The 19,920-nt window shown below is 43.3% G+C and overlaps 1 protein-coding gene across 2 annotated transcripts in view; it reads left to right on the forward strand.

Annotated features, from left to right (window-relative positions):
• The window catches only part of FTCDNL1 (formiminotransferase cyclodeaminase N-terminal like), a 73,784-nt gene extending 56,761 nt beyond the window's left edge, over positions 1–17,023 (forward strand). Inside the window, exons 6-7 of one of the 2 annotated variants that reach the window (XR_012072821.1) lie at positions 16,216–16,353; positions 16,971–17,023. Coding sequence is in view for 1 of the 2 variants with exons in the window: in XM_072961522.1 (XP_072817623.1) it covers positions 1,852–1,870 (19 nt within the window). In the remaining variant the exon portion in view is untranslated. Of the gene's footprint in view, positions 1–1,851; positions 1,979–16,215; positions 16,354–16,970 lie in introns of those variants that run through there. The other variant, XM_072961522.1, reaches the window with a different exon arrangement.
• Positions 17,024–19,920: the final 2,897 nt, after the last annotated feature.

Here is a 19,920-nt window from a genome sequence, read left to right on the forward strand (position 1 = left end):
TGAAAACCTCCTTTGGTACTAGAAGGAAGTTTAAAACATACAGCGCCCCCCACCTGTGTGTGGGAACCTCACTTGGCCTCACCCACTCACCACCATAAAAAGCCCAACCAATCCCTTTTCCAAACTCTCTTGAGCCATTTTTGGGTCTGCTGTGGAGATGCCCTGCTCTTCCCAGAAAGCCTTACGTGTGACTATGATGGTCAATTTTTATTTTTTGCATCAACATGGCTAGGCTACAGTATCCATCTAGTTTGTCCAGCATTATTATGGATGTTTCTGTGAAGGTATTTTTAAAAATGAGATTAACAGTTGAATCAGTAGACTTTAGGTAAAGCAGATCACCTTCCATAATGTGGATGGGCATCATCCAATCACATGACAGTCTTAATAGAAAAAAACTGACTTTTTTTGAAGAAGAAAAATTAGTGTCAGCTCTTCGCTGGGTTTTCAGCCTGTCAGTCCACCTTGCAGACTTTGGACTTGCCAGCCTCCACAATTGTATGATCCTTAAAATAAATAAATCTCTTTTAATATGTATAGATACATATGTATATATGTATATATACACACAAACACACATATATACACACATACATCCTATTGGTTCTATTTCTTTGGAGAATCCTAACTAATACAGTGAGTAATAATCTTTTTCATATACTTTTGGTGTGTGTGTGTGGTATTGTAAGTCTTAATATCTGAACCAAACAGTGGGTGGGGTTCACCCTGTACCTATAAGAGTATCCAAAATGTCTTCAGTGGTAGAATATTCTGTTTTTATTTCCCAACCTTCCCTTTTCCAGTTGACTCTTGGCTTGTGTGCAGTTTTGGTAATGGAACAAAGAGAGGCCTAAGTTGGCACTCATGAGGCCAAAAAGTTTAGTTAAATTCCATACTTGCATGGGAAACTTTCAGTTCTCTCGACTGTATGTCACTGGATAACATGTTGTGTCCCTGCCATTTGTCATGGGACATAGGTTGTTAGGATGATGGGGCTGGCAATGTGAGTGCAGTAGAGGAGCCTGGTGAAAACTGAGAAGGATGTTGCGAGATGTTGCTTTGTGACATATATAAGCTTTGGGTAATGGGGGCTCATTAGAGCTAGGTGACAGACATCTGCACCCTTGCTAGAGATAGCCTTAAAAATCTAAGGTTCTTTGGGCAAGATCAGCTTCTGGCTTTCCTACATTATATCATGATTCCAAAGAGTTACGATCACTTAAAAAGGGACCCTGCTACTGTAATAATCTACTCTGAGCCTTGCTTTCTTTATAAACTGGAAGCTGTCCTTATTTCATTGGATTGTCGTGAGGGGCAAAGCAGGAAACAAACTAAAGAGATTAATACTGAACCTGGGACATCCTAGGTTCTCAAGGTGCATAAATTTCATTTGCTTCCTCTTCCTTCTTTCCTGCCCACCTTTCCTTTTTCAGTTCCTTTCTTTATTTTCTAAAGTGGATTGTGGAAAGAGGGGGAGAAGCGGAGGATGGGGAGATTTTACCCACTGCTCTCACTATTGGCAGCAACCAGAAACATGAGCGCAGCTATCTGGAACAGATGAGGAAGGCTGGTGTCCACCATGGTAGATAGCTCCGGTTGTGTGGAGGCCACCTCTACCCTTCCCCGCAACCAGGAGCTTTGATAATCTTTGGGAAGAAGGTAAGAAAAGCTGAAATTCCCTCCGAATTGGTAGGAGAACAACCAGAGACGTACTGTACTGTTTTGGAAGTTATGGTTTAGTGGAAGGACTATAGGATTTAGACCTATGTACACCTGCATTCAAATATTTGGACTTAAAATGCCCAAGGGCTGTGTGTCCATGGGACATTAATTTTACTCCTTTTGTCTCAGTTTTCTGATCGTCAAATGAAGGTATAAAGGAGGCTGTGGTTGGTTCAGAACCAAGGCACTCATTTCCCATGCTGCCAAGTGTTGGTTACTGAGAGCTTGCAACTAAGTCCTTGGCAGAATTGCTCTGGGCCTTAATGGAATTGCCTCATTCAAGGATTACATCCATTACCAAGGAACTGACTGGCCAGTGCAAGAAAACAGAGACCAATTCTGGATCATCTCTGAAGGGACAGTCCGTCTCAAGAACTCCCTGGGGGATCGGCTCAGGTCTTTGTTACAGCACCATTGCATTTAACTCTTCCTTCTGCTTAATTTTACTTTCTTCATTCCCACCTGAGTGTCATTCCTGAGAATGTGCTCCAAAACCTTTCTCCACAACAGAAAACACAACCTCAGAATCTATTTCTTGGGGAACTGGACCTAAGACAGTGGTGTTGAGAGTGGTTTAAGAAAGCAGACAATGAAATGTGATTTGGGAGCTACATTACTCTCCGGCCAGCTGGCGGTCAGAAAGCTATTGTGGGAGCAAGGTGGAGCATTGCAGTTGTTCCAACTTCATCCAGTCATGAACAGGGATAGCCTAATGGTAGGAGGGAAGGCACTCTTAAATATCTCAGCGTATGTGAGATTCTGAGAAAGACAGTGAGGACGATGAAATTGAATGGCTGTTGTTGAATGCTAACCCATGCACTGGCTAAAGACAACGGAAGGGTTTGAATGATGTATCACCAGTTTAAGAGGTATTGTGAATGTCAGTGGAGCTTTTTTGGGAACTTATAAAGAGACTCTTATCTCTTATGATCAAGGACAGAAGAACCAAGGGTCAAGACTAAGCCATAATTCTAAGGATAGCAGAACCCCAGAGAAGGTTGAATTTTCGACTTCAGAAAGTCCGTTATGTCAAGGTTAAGCCAGCTCATGATGGTTCTGCTGGGTCCATGGACTCACCGCCTAGTAGTCAGTTGCTAGTTCTCAAATACATAATTGGAATATTCATATTTGGTGGTTAGCGAAACCGCTACAGTGATTACTTAGATGGAATGTTAAGAGCTATCAGCCCGAGAAAGTCAAATGGAAGTGTTTGAAGCTACCCCCCCACCATTACAACGAAGATAAAAAGCAACATTTTGTCTAAAGGAAATGGCACGAATTAGTGCCATCCTTAAGACCTAAAGGACTCGGGGTAGTAATCCTCATCATATCCCAGTTAAACGAATCTGTTTCTGGTCCCTTCTAAAAACCAAGCAGATCTTAGAAGATGACAGTGGACTTCTCCCAACTCAGCCAAGTGGTAGCCGCAGCTGCAATTACTGTGCCAGATTAGTATTTTACCTAGCAGATTGGCACACTGATTATTACCACGTGGTGTGCAGCCGCAGATCTGGCACGAGGCTTCTGCCCAATACTTGTCAGGAAGGACAAGCAGAAGCAGTTTACAGTCATGTAGAACAGACAATAGTATACACTGAAGGTCTTAACTCAGGGCTGCGTTAGTTCTCCCGTCCTCTGCCACAGTATGATCTGAAGGGGCCTCGGGCATCTGGATGTCCTGAAGACATTGGCCCAGCATATTGATGAAGACACGCTGATCAGTTTGGATGACCAGGAGTGGCAGCATTGGAGGTCTTGGGAAGACACGTGTGCTCCAGAGAATGGAAGATAAACACGACTATGATTCAGTCCACGGGTTTGCGGGGAGGCCTGGGTCGCCTTGTATAAATGCAGAGCACACCGCCTAGCATAGTCAGTCCAGTTGATATGTACTAAGCTTCTACTACATGCGTTGCCTTGAGAATGTGACCCCTGCTCTTCAGTGCTCTGCAGGGAAAACAAGAGTTAAGTGCTCTGAAAGAAGACATCCAAGGCATTACACCGTGATTTCATTATCCCAGTCCTGCTGTTTTAATTGTTGGTGGTATTCTTTTAAGATCTAAATGACATAAAATACTAATTCTTTATAAAAAATCTGAAACATGGCTTCTGTCATTGGGTAATACAGAAATGTTCTGTAGCCCAGGGTTTACAATGAATCTTTTCATTTAATGAGCTAAATGACCATGCATAACATATTTAAATTATGACATATACTTTTCTCATTTACTGTTTGTTTTTGTTCTTTCATACCATAAGAAATTAATGAGGCTGAGAGACTTAAGTCGTGTTTTATGTATTTAAAATAATTATGATTAAAGGCCTTTTACACATGTGTATTTATCATGAATTCTTGTTCAAAGAACTATTTTTCATGGTTCAAGAAGCAAAATTAATTTAAATCGGCAGCTAGTGCGCAGTTCTCAATTCCATGAGTCAACTGGAAGCTGCTGACATTTTTATGTGGAGCCTCCTTTAATGTAATAAAAGTGTGACACTAAATGATGTCCTAAATGATGGGAAGGGTTGGCACACCCACTGTCCGAGACCCACGCTGCGCTGTTCCGGGTCATGCCATGGGCCATAGTGCGTTGTCTTCATGTTCTCTGTCGTGCTGAAGTTGACTTCACAGAATGGTGTAATAAAGCACTAATCCGGACATTTGGGTCCAGTTAAACTTCAGGGGACGAATGCACTTGCCTCCCGCTCTCCATCAGAGCAGGGAATAAGTTCACAACCGCGCGTCCAGGATCCCCAACACAAGGCAGTCAGAGGATGCCATGCGCACATGCCCTATGAGATTGGATTGGGTCTGAATATTCAGAACTCCAGTGTCCTGCCTTTGAATGGGCTGCATTCCACGGCAGAGTAAGAGCCCACGGCCCTGTGCATTGCTCCCCGTGTGTGCGTCCGCCTGCAGCCAGATGCTCTTTGGAGGACAGAGTGGGTAATTATGAATATTTTAAATGTGGGTGGTTGATCTATTCAGCATGTAACTGTGAGTGAAGCCACAGACCCTGGCCAGAATCCTCTTTGTGTTAGCCTGAATTTATCTGAGAATATTGAAGTCAAGAGCCACGGGGCTCTGTTTTCCCCTTCCCAGATATGCAAGGAAGAGTAGAATCCAGCCCTTTGTGGGGGTGGTGGATTTTTAAGGTGGTAGGTGCAGGGATGATGCATAGATAGGAAACAGCTCTGGGGGACTCAAAAGGGGTCTTTCACTGGGAGGAACAAATGAGTGCTGTTATTGACAGGGCAGGACTGTACTGGGGATTCAGGTATGCAGAGGTGAATTTTTTAGTAATAGGACACAGAGACACTAAAACCAAATAGGCAAAGAAGATTTTTTAAATTCTTACTTTGCCCCCTCCCTTGCCCCAGCTTTGCCACCTCCTGACTGTGAGATGTTGGATTGTTAGGCCATCTCTGCAAGTCTCAGTTGTCTCATCACCATAATAGGGAGACTGGGCTAAACTCTCTCCCTAGTTCCTTCTTACTCTATGATCCTGTGACATGCTCTTAAGATTTCGGATGAGCATGCACTCATATCTCCCTTCAAGGGAGGGAGTGACCTCTACAGCCCAAGAAAGACTGTTACGGAGTGCCTAATATCTCAGCCAACACAGTCCTTAGTTGTAAGGCTATAAGCCAAGTATGTTATTATCTGTACTGGTGATACTGAGGGGATTAAAAAAAAGAGACAGAAGCAGGGGACACATGTGGTGCAGATTCTAAGTCTGTAGAACATCAGATGGGAGATATCGACATAGAGTGCACAAGTAAGAGGTGAAATTTGAACTAAAATGGCAGCTGAGCTTCAGAGGACAGGATTTGGATAAAGGAGAACGGATTAATAGGTCATTCCTGGTCTGAGAGTGAATCAGGCTTCTGGCAGGAAATAGGTGACTCAATCAAATTGGGTCACTGAGACGAGTTTAATAAAGAAGGCATTTACACTGGGGTAGCCGAAGCTTAGGTCAATGAGCAGAGATGACACAATGCCCTGGGCTAGCAAAAGTGGGGAGCCATGACCACCCTAGATCTGACGAAGCAAGAGATTGGAGTGGTTATCATAACAGAACATGTGTGTCTGAGAGAGGCTGATGGAAGCCAACCCATTGCAACTCTGCAAGCAGGAGGTGGGGGCATAAATAGCCAAATTCCATTCTCCTCCTGCCTTCAGTTTCCTTCTGGAGCCTCTGCCTGGCTAAGTTCCACTTGAAGATAAATGAAGGTCAACCTCCTGGGGCACAGGTGGGAAAGGGATCTAAAGATACAAATGGAAGTTATCCAGCAGAGCAGATACACAAGTGGAAAGCAAAAGGAATGGTGGAGAAACTCCACTGAAAGTCTTGAAAGCGGGAAGGGGACTGCACACACATGGCCACTGAGCAGCGTCCCTTGACTGCAGGAGCACCTTGGACTGCCCAGAGAGTCTGGGGATGTGTGAAGGAGACAGGAGAACACTTCTGAGCACTTCCTGGTGGCGGTGAGAGTGCCCACTACACCCAAGCACTCCCACCTTCTCTTTCTGGAGGGACAAACTCTTAACACCGCTCATCCCTTCTATTTCACATTGGGGTTTCTGATGATTAAAATTTTTCAGTATTTATATCACAACTATTTTGATCTGGAATGTTAGTAGCAACCTGTAGTATTGCTTTGCCTTTTCTTCCCTCCCCCACTCCAATAACTACAAATATTAAATATTTTAAGGCCTTTTCTCATGTTGCTCCCCACACATTTCAGTGAATCATTATTGTCTAGACACCAAAAGAAAGTCAGAAACCATTGCTGGAAGTGAAAATTCTTTAGGGATTTTTATTCAATAATAGAGCAATTAAATAAGACATATTATTGAACAATAGAAAGTAGTTTCCTTACAATCTGCACACTTAGCAGACACGTCATTATCCATCAAGTCAATGCTTAAGTTCAGGGTCATGTATGCTGAAAAAGCACTGTTTTATACATGAGTACGTTACCTTTCTTCTAAAATGCTTAACACTTTAAGTAGAACATGAAATATTGAATTCCATATTAAAGCTATGATTTAGTATGTTATGATTATCTGCATATTTACCTAAATTGGGTAACAGGAACAAAATTATTAAAGTATAATTACAATTCTTCTCATTTAACCAAAAGATACATCCTGAAGCCCTTCTGGGGTTCCCATTTGCCCAAAGTTCAAAGCATGGTGGGTGTTTTTGTTCACAGGCTAATGTGGTGAGGTCATGGCAATGGCTAAATTCAGTTTACAATTTCTTCATCCTGTCAGCTTTAAGTTATGTAATCTGTACAAATATTATTTGTCAGGGATACACATTGCTTCAAACTTGGTGCATAAGGCTCTTAATATCATTAAAATTGTGCTGTTTCAAAAATCACCCAATTTCGTACTGCACACAATCTTGAATTTTAAATTTGCACTTATAATGCTACCTTATTGCATAAGCAACATTTCCAGCTGCTCAACAACATAAGGAGGGTTCTGTGGAGGCCCCGGCAGGTCGTCAGGACCTTGCGGAGCAATGGGAGGGTGAGAGGAGAAGGCAAAGAAGGAGCCTAAGTTGACTCCCAGGAGAAAAGTTCTGCTCTGTGTGTGTGTGTGTGTGTGTGTGTGTGTGTGGTGTGCATGTGCTTATGTGTGTGGACCTGTAAGTAGAAGAAGAAACAAACGGAAGGGATAGAGAATGAGAAAGAGACCCACGGGCCAGGCAGGATAACCGCAGAGGCTAAAGTCAGGGAAGATGGGAGAGAGATGCCGTGTGGGTGTGGTTCCCGGGTGGTATTTGCTTTTCGTCTCCTTTTCAAGAGACTGAAGTAAAGACTCATGTTATTATAGATCGTACTTCTTAAAGAGAAGTTTTAGGTTCACAGCAACATTGAGTGGAAAGCACAGGGTTCCCACACCCTGCCTACCCACAGCCTCCCCAGCTCTCAACATCCCCCACCAGAGTGCTTTGTTTGTGAGTCAGTTAATCCACTTGGACATGACCTTATCTCCCAGAGTCTGTACTTCACCTTGGTGCTGTATTGTCCACAGCACCAAGTAAATAATGTTACATATTCACCTTTGCAGTATTACACATAATGCTATTCAGAATCGTTACACTGCCCTGAACATCCTCGGGGCTCTACCTGTTCCTCACTTCTCATGTTATTATTTACTGCTTTTTGCTTCTGAATGTCATGGGACTGGATCTTGCTGATCTGAGTGTTGAGATGCGAGAAAGAAGACCTAGATGTATTCAGGTTCTAGGTGTGGGCGGTGTAACCACGACAGACACTGAGAGCTACTGTGGGGCCTCAGACCCCAACAGAGCATCACCAGGACTATGCATCCAGGTCAGAGAACCTCAAAGCCAGGTCAGAGAACCTCAAAGCTGGACCTGGGCAGGTCTGTGTGCCGACAAGAGGGATGGGGAAGGCAGGTGCTGGAGAAGAGCAGGTGGGCATGACACAGGGTCCTCGAAGGCCCCACATGCACACAGAGCTGTCACAACAGAAGGCACTCCTGGATTCCAGGTTTCAGAATGCAAGGTCCGCTGAGGATATTTTCTTTAAGGCATCCATCAACTAGAAGTTCTCCTCCAGTAAAATAAATGGCAGGCCAACTTCTCTGGGCCTTAGAAAGAATAGTTTCCACTACCCCCAAATGCAACAGAATCCCTCTTCTGCTGACTACACTTCAATAAAAAAAATAAATAAAAACAAAAACAAAAAACCAAACCAAACCAAACAAACAAAAAAGAATCTCTCTTCTGTATCCCACACTTACCCAGAAAGTTGGCTTATAATATAGAAATTATGGCCAAATAGTCAGTCTATCATGTGACTATTAGACATGTTAGAACGGATTGGAACAAAGGCCCTGAGGGAACAGAATCATGAGTGTTAGCACAGTACGAGACTTTGGCGATAATTCAAGTGGCATCGTGGCATTGTGGCTGAGAGATGGCCCCTAAAGCCAGGCTGCCTGGGATCAGAACCAGGTTTGCTGCTTTGTCCTGTGTGTGCCTTTGGGCAGCTTTCTTAACTTCTCTGTGCTTCAACTTTCTCATCTGTAGAAGGGGATAATAATAGTGCTTGCCTCAAAGGGTTTTTGTGAGGCTTAAACAAAGTAATGCTTTAGTAATTTACTGGTATTTTAGTACAGCCTGTCCTACTGGACAGTGCCTGGCACGTGGTGTGTGCTCCGGCAGTAGATTTTTAAAAAATACTCCAAACTTGTCATTTCAGAGGTGAGGAAATTCTCCTAAATTTACTTCAAATTTTCATAGGGATTTCTTCAGTCCAGCCATAAAACCTTGCATTCAGGAAGTCACTGGTATTGGAAATTCTGAGATTTTTGTAATTACCACTCAGTATTGCATGACGTTGTTACCTACAGAATGGTCTCTATGTTTAAATCTTCAGGTTGCTCCATCGCTTAGTAAGATCACCGAAAATAGGCAGGGAACAGAAGTGAGCACCATCATTTCTTCTATAAAGATCTCCAGTGAATCTTCAGTTGGTGGGCACTGTTTAAAGCAGGGAGCCTCCCATCCCCTCCCACCTCGTATCAGACTTATTTTCTGAAATAAGGATGCAACTCACCCACATTGCAAGAGGCTCCACAAAACTCAGTCCAAACTGTAAGTCATGCTGAGGGGAGAGGAAAGTGTGAACATTCCCAGCCCCAGCTGCAGCACACAGCAATGCGCCTGGTTTTCCTGTAGGCTTGGTGGAATCCACCTAATTAGTGAGGGTGAAGCCCTGGAAATCACTGGAGTGTTGTCATCTCTGCATGAGGTCTCCATAATTGTGCTGACATAGAACTGGATAGGCCCTTCACGGTGCCTTTTGGTTAGAAGATGCTCATGTGTTATTACCTAGGGCTAGATGTGTTGAGGAATGCCTCTCACTCCTGAATTTTTCTAACACCCGCTTTTTAAGTGGAATGAATTAAAGATGCATTGAACAGGCGTCTAGTGACTATAATGTGACCTCTGTAAATGATACTGTTACGAAGCAGAAAATATTAAGATTGACCCCAAATATGTACATTTATATTAAAACTGAACCTTGCATTTTGCAGGAATGATACTGTACTTTACAGTTTTCAGAATATTGTTATGTTATTCATTTTATTTTTATATATAACGTGTAAGATGAAATTTATAATTATATGCAAATACACAATTATACAATACATATAATATTGTGTAACATAATATATATCTGGCACAAGGCAGATTTTCTTACTCTCATTGTACAAGTGAGACGCCTGAAAGTCAGAGTATGTAATATCGCACAATAAAGGGTAGCATTGTAAAAACTCATTCATTCATTTGGTGATTTCATTTATTCATCACATATCCATTTGTGCTACTTCACTGGACCAGGAACGATTCTACGTTCTGGGGAGATAGAGAGAAAATCCCCAAAGACCCCACTTCTCCTGGAGCTTACATCTTAGTGGGGCAAAGAAGCACTAACCAAACAACGGAGAGATAACCTGAGGTGGTGAAAAATGTTAAGAGGAAAATAAAATGCGTGATGGGAGAGAATGAATGACTCTTGCTTGGGGTGGCGACAGAAGGGCTCTCTGAGGAGATGGCACAGAGAGATCCGAGTCTTGAAGACAGTTGGAATCGGCCAAGTGAAGACCCTGGGATGGAGCATTCCACATGAAGGGAAGAGAAAGTGCAGGATCCTGAAGACAGGTTCCAACTGTGTGCCTGAGGAAGGAAGAGCCGGGGTGGCTGGTGTCAGAGGATGAAGATGTCAGAGTCCGAGATTTTACCCTACTTACAAGCTCACAAATGAGCCTGTTCCTGTGGCAGGGATGAAGGAGACATGAGAGTCCTGGGTTAGACTTAGCACAGGCAGCAGCAGGAGCATTGTGTTTGTGTCAGGTCCCTTTGTTCCCCGAGACCCATGGAGGCAAAACATTGATGGACCGGGAGGATGCTTCATGCCAGGTGGGTTTGTGTCCAGCCAAGGAACACTGAGCTTGGGAACACACTGCTTTTTTTATAGCAGGTGATAAGCAAGGCTGCTCTTTGTCTTACAGAGAGACAGTGTCTCATCCGACTGACCTGAGTGGAGAGCAGCCGGGGCCTTGCGTTCTCAGCACACCAGCAAGAACCCACACGTCGCTCAGGTCTACAGCAGGTGGCCTCTCCCAATGAGGCGGGCGGAGCATGCAGACTTGAATTGTGCAGGACCTGATCTGGCCCTGGCTGGGATTTATTCAGAGATGGCTTGGGACTTCATTTACCAGTTGCTGGCTTTATACCAGTATTCACAGGCTTTTTATTACTCTGCGTAGTAAGCAGTTTGGGTCCTGGCAGGAAACTGAGGGTACATTTATGGGGTTAACCGAAAAGGGTTTTGTAAAGGGACTAGTTAGAGGTGTGGGGCAGGATCAGGGACACCAATAAGAGATGATGAGGGACTCAGGGACCACTGGGACCAGAGAGAGCTTGGAGCGTTGGAGAGGGATTGCCAGGTAGCCACTGCCAGCAAGACAGTGAGGAGGCAGTGCAGGAGAGGGGGCTGGGGTGCAGACGAGTAATGCCCCAACCTCATTTCTCCTTCAAGTAGTAATCTCTCCTGCCTTATTTCCCACTGGACAAGCTCAACAGAAGGCTACAGGCAAGGAGCCCAATGAGGAGGTCAGCTCCAGGGGCCAGAGCAGGGCAGGAAAAGATAGAGAGTGGACTGAGACAGCATGTGGGGAAGGATCAGTGCACTGTTATCATTTTATTTTTTTTTAAAGATTAGTAGAAATTACTCCATTTCCAGAATGACTAAATTCTAATAAAAAACATACTGTATTTACATTTATAAAAATCCCCCCCCGTGAATCTCATTTAAATTCACTTTAAAGATATATTATGAAAACCATTTAACTCTATTTTCAAAAATAATTTGTTTATAACATTAGACTGACTCATCCAAGTTACTGACAGTGTTTGTGTCTGTTCTGTTAGCACTCAGAAAGAAGCCCTGGCCTAAGAGACAGGAAAGCTGGATTCTAGTCTCAAATTTGTAATTAACTGGTTATAAAATAATGGGGTTGTTAATGGTCTCTAAAGCCCTTTCTGGTTCACTGCCGTGTTTGAATACTGCATTTGATCAGGAAAGCGGGACTTTCTCTTACGGGGCAGAGTTGATTGAACTTTGTAATTAGCTTTGCCTTATTCTTTGCTTTTTAGTATAAATTCTGTTTTCTTTTAAATTCTCACTTAATCAAGATTCTTATATCTGTCCCCATGGAAATTCTGGTTTATTCAGATTTCTCTTAGTCAAAAGCAGTCCAGATTCATACATGATATGAGCTACTTCTCTTTCTTAGTTTTTTAAGGTGATATATAAAACTGAAGAAATGGAAAACAAATCTCTAGTTTTTCTGTTAGAATGGAAACATGATACTGATGCTTACTGCAGCTCTTTGATCTAACACCATCTATGTGTCCAATGTAATTAAATGCTCACCACATGCGTGATTATTGCCTGAGCCGATACATTCTGCTAGGATGGGGCAGTCATTATTTTCACACACTGATGCTGCTGGAACCAGGGTCCTGAAGATTCACTTAAATCCAGGCCTTTGGAAACATTCTGAGGAACAATTTATTTTATCAGGTCTCTAAACTTTTACTTTAAAAATGAGAAGCTTCTTGTAGCCACAATGATATTTAAACACGGGAAATCTCATGTAAGTCATTTGTCTTAAGATGACATGTGGAAGTAATTATTAACCCCTCAAGGGACGCAGATATGCATGCTTCTCTTTATTTCTTTAGTGAGATTTATTATACAACTGAACTTTCATACTCAGACAGTTCTGGCAAAAAACATAGCAAGAAAACGTGAGTAAAATGACTCTGGGCTTGGCTGGTCCAGTTCCCGGTTTGGCAGGTTAGGAAGCTGATGTCTAGGGAAGCTGGCGTGTGCTCAAGATGACACAGCTGGATGGTGTGTCATCCAGGTTGGGTCTAGAACCCAGACCTACAGCTAAAAATATAGTTTTACAGATAATGCATGTATAACCTCTTGCAAAATATCAAATAACCAACAAAAAGCTGTAGTCTTTCTTGACTGCTGTTCCAATTCCAAGTCCCAAAATAACACTGTTATCAATTGATGTGTATCCTCCAGACATTTTGCTGAATGTTTACACATGTGTGTACAATGTACACATATTGTAGAAATATGTGTGTGTAGAAATCTATAATATTGTTCCATAGCTTCACATTTGGTTCTATAATATTGTCTATATTGAGTATTTTTCTAGATCAGCCCATGTTCACCTCATTCTTTTAAACTGCTGGCTAATTTTCTAAAATATAAATAAGCCATGGCATATGATGGGCACTTAGATTGTTTCCATTTTTCCTCCATTACAAACAATGTTATGACGCAGAACTGCTCAAAGGCTGGTGAGCGTCAGAATCACCAGAGGGGGCTTGTTAAAATAGATTCCTGGCCCTACGCCTGCATACTCTGATTCAGTAGTTCTGGGATAGAACAACCATCCCATTTCTAACAAGCATTAGAAATGCTAATGTAAACATTCTCAGAGAATGCTGATGCTGTGGTCCGAGGACATACTTTGAGCCGCACTGCTGTGATGAATATCAATGCATAGACTTCCTGTGTGCAGTTGTGAGAGTTCCTGCAAGAGGGTGGGAGGAGGAGGTGGGTGTGAAGGATTTGCTGGGTCATAGGGGTTTTGCATCTACAATTTATAGATACTGAGAAATTATCCTCCAAGGTGATCATACTGTTTTGTCTGTTTGTCTGTCCCCCTCAGCAGTGTATGAAGTATGAGGGCACTTGTTTCCCCACAAGCTCACCACCTTCGATGTAAACAAACTTTAGTTTGTCCTCAATACATTGGGAGAGAATGGTGTCTTGCTTTTCCCTGACCACTAAACTAGTGGGACCAATCAGCATCTCATAACGTATAAGCCATCGTAATCTCCTCTTCTGTGAGTTGCGTACGATACCCTAAGCACATTTTAAAAATAGGCTGTTGTTGGATTGTTCTTCTCATTGATTTATAATGATCTTAAAATATCTATTTCAGGTATTAATTCCTTGCCTGTTTTATGGATCTGAAAATGCTTTGCCCAGTGCTCTTTCTTCTATACAACACGGTTATTACGTTACTCCTAATTTTATCATGTTACCTGAACGGTACTGGTCCCTCTGAGGAACATAACAATTCCAGAATCAAACATTATTTTCCTTTTGGACCCTCCGTTCAAATCCTGTGACCATACTGCTGAGTTCTGGCTAGTGATCAACAAACTGTGGAGAACCCGAGAAAGGGAATAGGCTGGAGACACCCCAGCTCCCTTTCAGGGAAAGGAGATTCCATTGTGGAGGAGCGCCCTGACCCCGTTTAAGGGAGTAAGACTCACATGTGTAGTTGAAATAAAGCAACCTCCATCTTGTCGAAAAGAAATTGCTGTAAGCTCCTGAGTAAAAGTTCTTCAAAGCCACTTTGACATAGGATTATTCTCTTTTGACATATTATAAACATTAAAGAAAAGTTAATGCCCATCTGGACAGTGAGTTTTTGCCAATTGCTACCACCACCAGCTGCAAAACTACACTGACTACAAGCCATCCAGCTGCCACGCATACCCGCTGCCAAGAGGGAACGAGCTGCCAGCGCTGCTTCAAGTGGCTGGGCTGGTTTGCAGCCAGCATTTGAGGGAGGATGTGCTGTGAAACACAGTAGTCACGACTCGGATTTTCAATGAGTGTTACTTGTGTTTGCTTTTTTTCTGGTCATCCACGGTGGGAGGCTGCTGGGGACACCATCCCTTTCCTGGAAATGGCAGCAAAACATGTTGATCCTTCTTCCTCTGCCTTTTATGTACTTGCTGGCACCCTCAGCATTCATATTCTGCTTGTGTGCAGTCATTAGCTGGAACCGCCTGGAGCTGCAGAAAATGGTGTCGTCTCTCCAAGACTGAGTTTCCCCAGTTCCTAATCTCTCTCCCCATCCCTGACAGCACCCCTTTCCTTTTTTTCCCCCTTATTTGTTTGGCATTTGCTGTCTCACAAAATAGTGAAAAGAAACTGCTTCCTCTGCTAGTAGTCTTCCTAGAACTGTTCTTATATTGTCCTTTTATTTATGCACTTGTGTCCCAAATACTCCTGTATGAGGGTTTCCCCTCAGCAAAGAGGGAGTTCTTCTTCCTTTTAGGAGCAAATCATTTTCCAGTTCAGGAGATAAACTCTCCATTGACATCTGTAGTAGATTGTACTGGTGTTCACCAAATACTCTCTTTTCTTTCCCCATTGTGTTTTTTTCCGTGGGTGGATTGATTATTCATCTCCTCTTTGCTAAAGACAGGAGAGACCATGTGATTTGGGTTGGCCAATAAAATATGAGCAGAAGTGATACGTGTAATTTCCATGCTGTAGTTTTGAGAGCCAGCTTGATGTTCGAAATGTCTCTTTTTCCCTTTGCCGGAAGAACAGCAATGCCTAGATGAGTCTGCTCCGACAGCCTAGGTCCTGGGATGAAAATGTGAGCAGTGCGACAGCTGACCCTTGATGGACATATACTGTTAGCAAAAGCAAAACTGAGCCATTGAAAGCCACCAAGATATTTGGGATTACTTGTTACTGCAACATAGCTTAACCTAATGTGACTGCTACAATACTGTTTCATTTATATGTCTCTACGAAAAAAAAGTATTCTAACATGTTGAGATTACTTAGAAGAACATAGAATAAGAAATCTAAGAAAGTTATCCCTAAAAGTAGGCAGTGCTGCTTGCCTGCCAATGTCTATCTGACCAGGTTCACATGGGATCTTAGACTGTGAGACATTGCAAGCATCTTAGAGCTCTTCTAAGTAAGTCTAAGTCTCTCATTTTGCATATAAGGAAACTGAGGCTCAGAGATGTTAAGTGAAACACTTTAGGTCAGCCAGCTGGTTACTGGAAGCACGTGGCCCAGACCAGCCTCCCACTCCTGAGCTCTGTCAACAGTGCCTTCTCCTGAGGTTTTCAGATCAGCTAGCACTGGGAAAAAGATAAGAGAAGATTCTTAAATACAAATTTTCTATCATTTTATTTAAAATATTTCCGAAAAACTTAAACATATTTCATATTAAACTTCCATCTGCTCACTTTAAACCCCAGATTGTCTCCCATTCCCTGTACTACTTATATTAGGTGTTCATGTTGAGAACACTTAATGTTACCAAAATGGAAAGCAAGGTGAGAGAAGCGAATTTACTACAAAGGACAATTATAAGAGGTTTTTCTTTTAGGCACTCTTGCAAGATACCACATTCATGATCTTCTTCTTTCTACCATACAGTCAAGAGGTTTACTCCTTAATAATCACAGAAGCTGATATTCATGTAACGCTTATCATGATTAAAGCTCCGTTCAGAGGGCTTTCGATCCTTTTACACACTTAGTCCACACAGCAAACTTGTGAGGTGTTACTATCATTCCTCATTTACAGATGGGGAAACAGAGGCACAGAAAAATTCAGAACCTTACCCGAGGTCACACAGTCGGTGAGTGGCAAAGCCGGGACAGTTCCCAGAATGACCACGAGACTGATGATGGTTAAAGTGACAACAGCAGCATCAACCACCATGTAAGTATCGGGTAATTGCTCCAGACAGGAGTTGTGCATCACTTTATGTTCTTCATTTTTGGTCCCTAAAACATGTATTACAATAACTTAGAAAGCTGAAGCTTAAAGACATTAAGCGGCGTGCACCAGGTCACAGAAATGGTGAACCTAAGTTCAAGGCCAGACTCGTCTTACTTCAAAGTCCGTCCTCCCTTCACTGCCATGGTGCTTTTCCCTTTTCATGTCATCTCTAGAAAAAGGTAGTGAGACAGAGAAAAGGGGGTGTTTTTAGCAAATGCTTACTGCTTAGTGTATCAAATAGACTAAGATGAATAACAGTGAGGTCTTTATTACCTGGAAACATAGACTCTGAGCAGAATAGATGGAAGTGAGGAAGGGAAAACAGTCATGGGCGAGTGTTTGGACCAGGTGTCCAGTGATGTCTTCTTTCACCCTGAGTCTCTGTGATGCTAATCCTCACGATATTTCTTAGGAGAGTTGCTCTTTCCAAATTGTGAAATAGAGGTACAGAGCATTAAAGTGCTCGGGCGGTGTAACTGTGATGTCATTTGTGGGGCTGGTAGTAAAACTAGAGTCTTTTTACCCAGGTATCATTTTCCATATGATGGCTTTTACAGTTTCGACTACGTGGGAATGTCTTTTGCAGAGATTTCCAAAGACTGACTGGAACTTTCTACCACTGTAAGTGTTAAGCCATTTTTTTAAAAAGAAATACTGGGAAAAAAAATTAAGTTGTGTGCATGTTTGAATTTTTAATAAACGGCAGCTCAGGAAGTAGTTACAGAAGGACACGGATTCAGTTTGTGAATCACTGCTTATTAAAGTTCAGGGCACAGTCATGAGCTTCCTGAGTCCCTCAATTTATGAACAGGGTGGTGGGAAGATTCTACCCTTGTTTTTTTGTTTGTTTGTTTTTTACCCCCACATCTCTAGGATGGGAGAGAGAGGAAAAGTTTAGAGAGCACTGGAGGCTCTCGAGGAAACAGGTTGCATTAGTCAGTATGGTTTAAAATAATGACTTAGATAAGATAGAAGTTATGTCTTCCTGCCTCTGAGTCTAGGCATTAGCCGTCCTGGCCTTGGGGGGTGTGGGGACTCTGCGGTGTCAGAGACCCAGGCCTGCCCTCTTTAGCTCCACCACGCCTGGGATTCTGCCTTACCGTGTCACTCAAGACGGCTTAGCACATACCCACAGCTCAGCCCACGGAAATGGGGGAAAGGGGCTGGGAGACGGGATGCCACTTTCTTTTTTGGGGAACGTTCTGGAAATTGCATTCATTCTTTCTATTCATGCCATTTGCTATAATTTGGCTACAAAGCCATGCACGTTCAACTCTAAACGGGAGGGGAATTAGAGTCTGTATTCTGGGTGCCTGGATGCTGAGATAAGATGTTTTCACTCTGGAAGAAGGGGAGAAGGAGCGATGTTTGGGGACAATATCAGCTCTGTTGCCTCTTCTAAGTCCTGTCTCCACCACCTCAAGGAGGCCCCGAGGCCCTGCTCCATCATAGCTAAGTTCATTACTCTCGTCTTTTGGGTGCTTAAGCATCCCTTTTGTAAAGTGACACCTTTTTAGAAAGGCTTACAGAGTCTAGTCGTGGAGGAGTGGGAGGTCCAAGGAAGCACCGTCCAACAATCAATCGTGATTAATAAATGTCTCCTATCCTTAACTGACCTTTCTTGATAGACGTAGAAAGAGCCTATCATAATCCACAGGGATAGTTTAAATTTCCCTTTCCCTTCCCACTGGCTTTCTATCCTTGAAAGTTTCTCCCAGAAAAAGAAAGAAGCCTCAAATTAGCTTCTTACTTCCTACAACTCCTTCCCTCCACCCCCATCCCTCACCCCCATCAAACAAGACAAAACAAACAAACAAAACTCTGGCTATTTAACCTCTCTCTCTCTCTCTCTCTCTCTAGTGTCTCCATTTTTAAATTATGTATTTCAACTATATTTCAATAAATCTGTTCTCCCTGTACGCAAGAATTTCTCCACTTGAAAGGCAGCAAGTCAAGGCGGGGATGGGAAATACAGGTTTTCCTGTATCCAGTTGGAGATAAAAGTAAAAAGAGAGTGCCCACCGTGCTGGTCTTGCCATGTGTACTCCCCAATCCATTTTCCACCCAGAGGTAGCCAAAATAACTTTTAACAAATATAAATTAGGAGCATGTCCCTCCTCTGCTTAAAATACCTCACTAGCTTCACACTGTACTTGGAGAGAACCGCCTTTTTTGCTGCATGTGCAGCTCTGCTCGCCACGCCCCACTCCAGGGCCCCCACACCCCAGCCCACCTCCCCTTGGCTTTTCACCGAGATCTTTCCTGCCTGAAAGTTCCACATCTGCTGCCACCTGGGCCTGAAATGCTCTCCCTCAACTTGGGCCGTTCTTTGTTTTTCAATTCTCTAAACGGTTGTCTCTCCAGAGATGCCTTTCCTAGCCTTTCAGTCTGTAACAAAGCAGCTTTACTTCCTGTCATAGGATGACACACATTTACAAGTGACGTTATCTGTTTAGAGCCTGAATCCCACACTAGATCATAAGCTCCAGGGAAGCGAGGCGCTGCTTCACCACTGCTGCCCTTGCCGTGCGGCCGGGTTTCTGCGGTGCTGGAGGATGAAGTTCTCCCTGCAGCTTCTTGTGAAGCTGTGCCACCCGTCCATCAGTGAGATAGCTTCATTACTTTTTCCGCGGAGGATGCAGAGCCTGCACTCAAATCTTGACTGGTTAGAAAACACGTCCCCTCTCCCTACTGCTTTTCCAGCGCCTTTCTGCTCCATTCTGAAGCCTAGGACATGTTACCCAACAGCCTAGCTACCGGTCGAGAGACGTCATGTGTGAAATAGGAATGCCAAAGCTTACTCTTCCCTTCTCAGGGCTGGTGAGGCCCCGGTCACTAGCATATACCCTAACCCTCTGGGGTGGTGTGGTGTGTATTGTCTGCCCTCTCACTATCATACGTATTGGTCAGGGTTCTCCAGAGGAACAGAGGCAGTAGGATATATCTCTATATAAACATCTATATCCACTATCTCTTGTATCTATGTCCATATCTATGTCTTTATCTATAGAGAGATTTTAAGGAGTTGGCTTATGTGATTACATAGGCTGCAGTCCTGAATCTGTAGGTTGGGTCAGCAGGCTGGAGACCCAGGGAAGAGCAATTCATGTTGCAATTCAAGTCCAGAGTCATCTGCTGCAGAATTCCATCTTGCTCAGGGAAGGCTGGTCTTTTGCCCTATTCAGACCTTCTACTGATTGGATGTGGCCCACCGACATTACAAACAATCTGCTTGACTCAAAGCCACCAATTTAAATTTTAATCTCATCCCAAAACACCCTCACGGAAACATCCAGGATAATGTTTGTACTGGGGCCCAGTCAAGATGATACATAAAATGTAACCGTCATAGTGTATATACTTGTTCCTTGGGGGGAAGAAAAACTTCCAGTGTTCTTTTGAGAGCAAGGAGGTCCCCCAAACCAAGAGCCAGAGGACTATGGCTGTGGAGGAAGGAGCAGGGAGGGAGTGTGCCCAGAGCCCGAGGGTGTCTTTGACCAAGGCAGA

Source organism: Vicugna pacos, chromosome 5, assembly GCF_048564905.1.
Source record: "Vicugna pacos chromosome 5, VicPac4, whole genome shotgun sequence".
Classification (NCBI taxonomy): Eukaryota; Metazoa; Chordata; class Mammalia; order Artiodactyla; family Camelidae; genus Vicugna; species Vicugna pacos.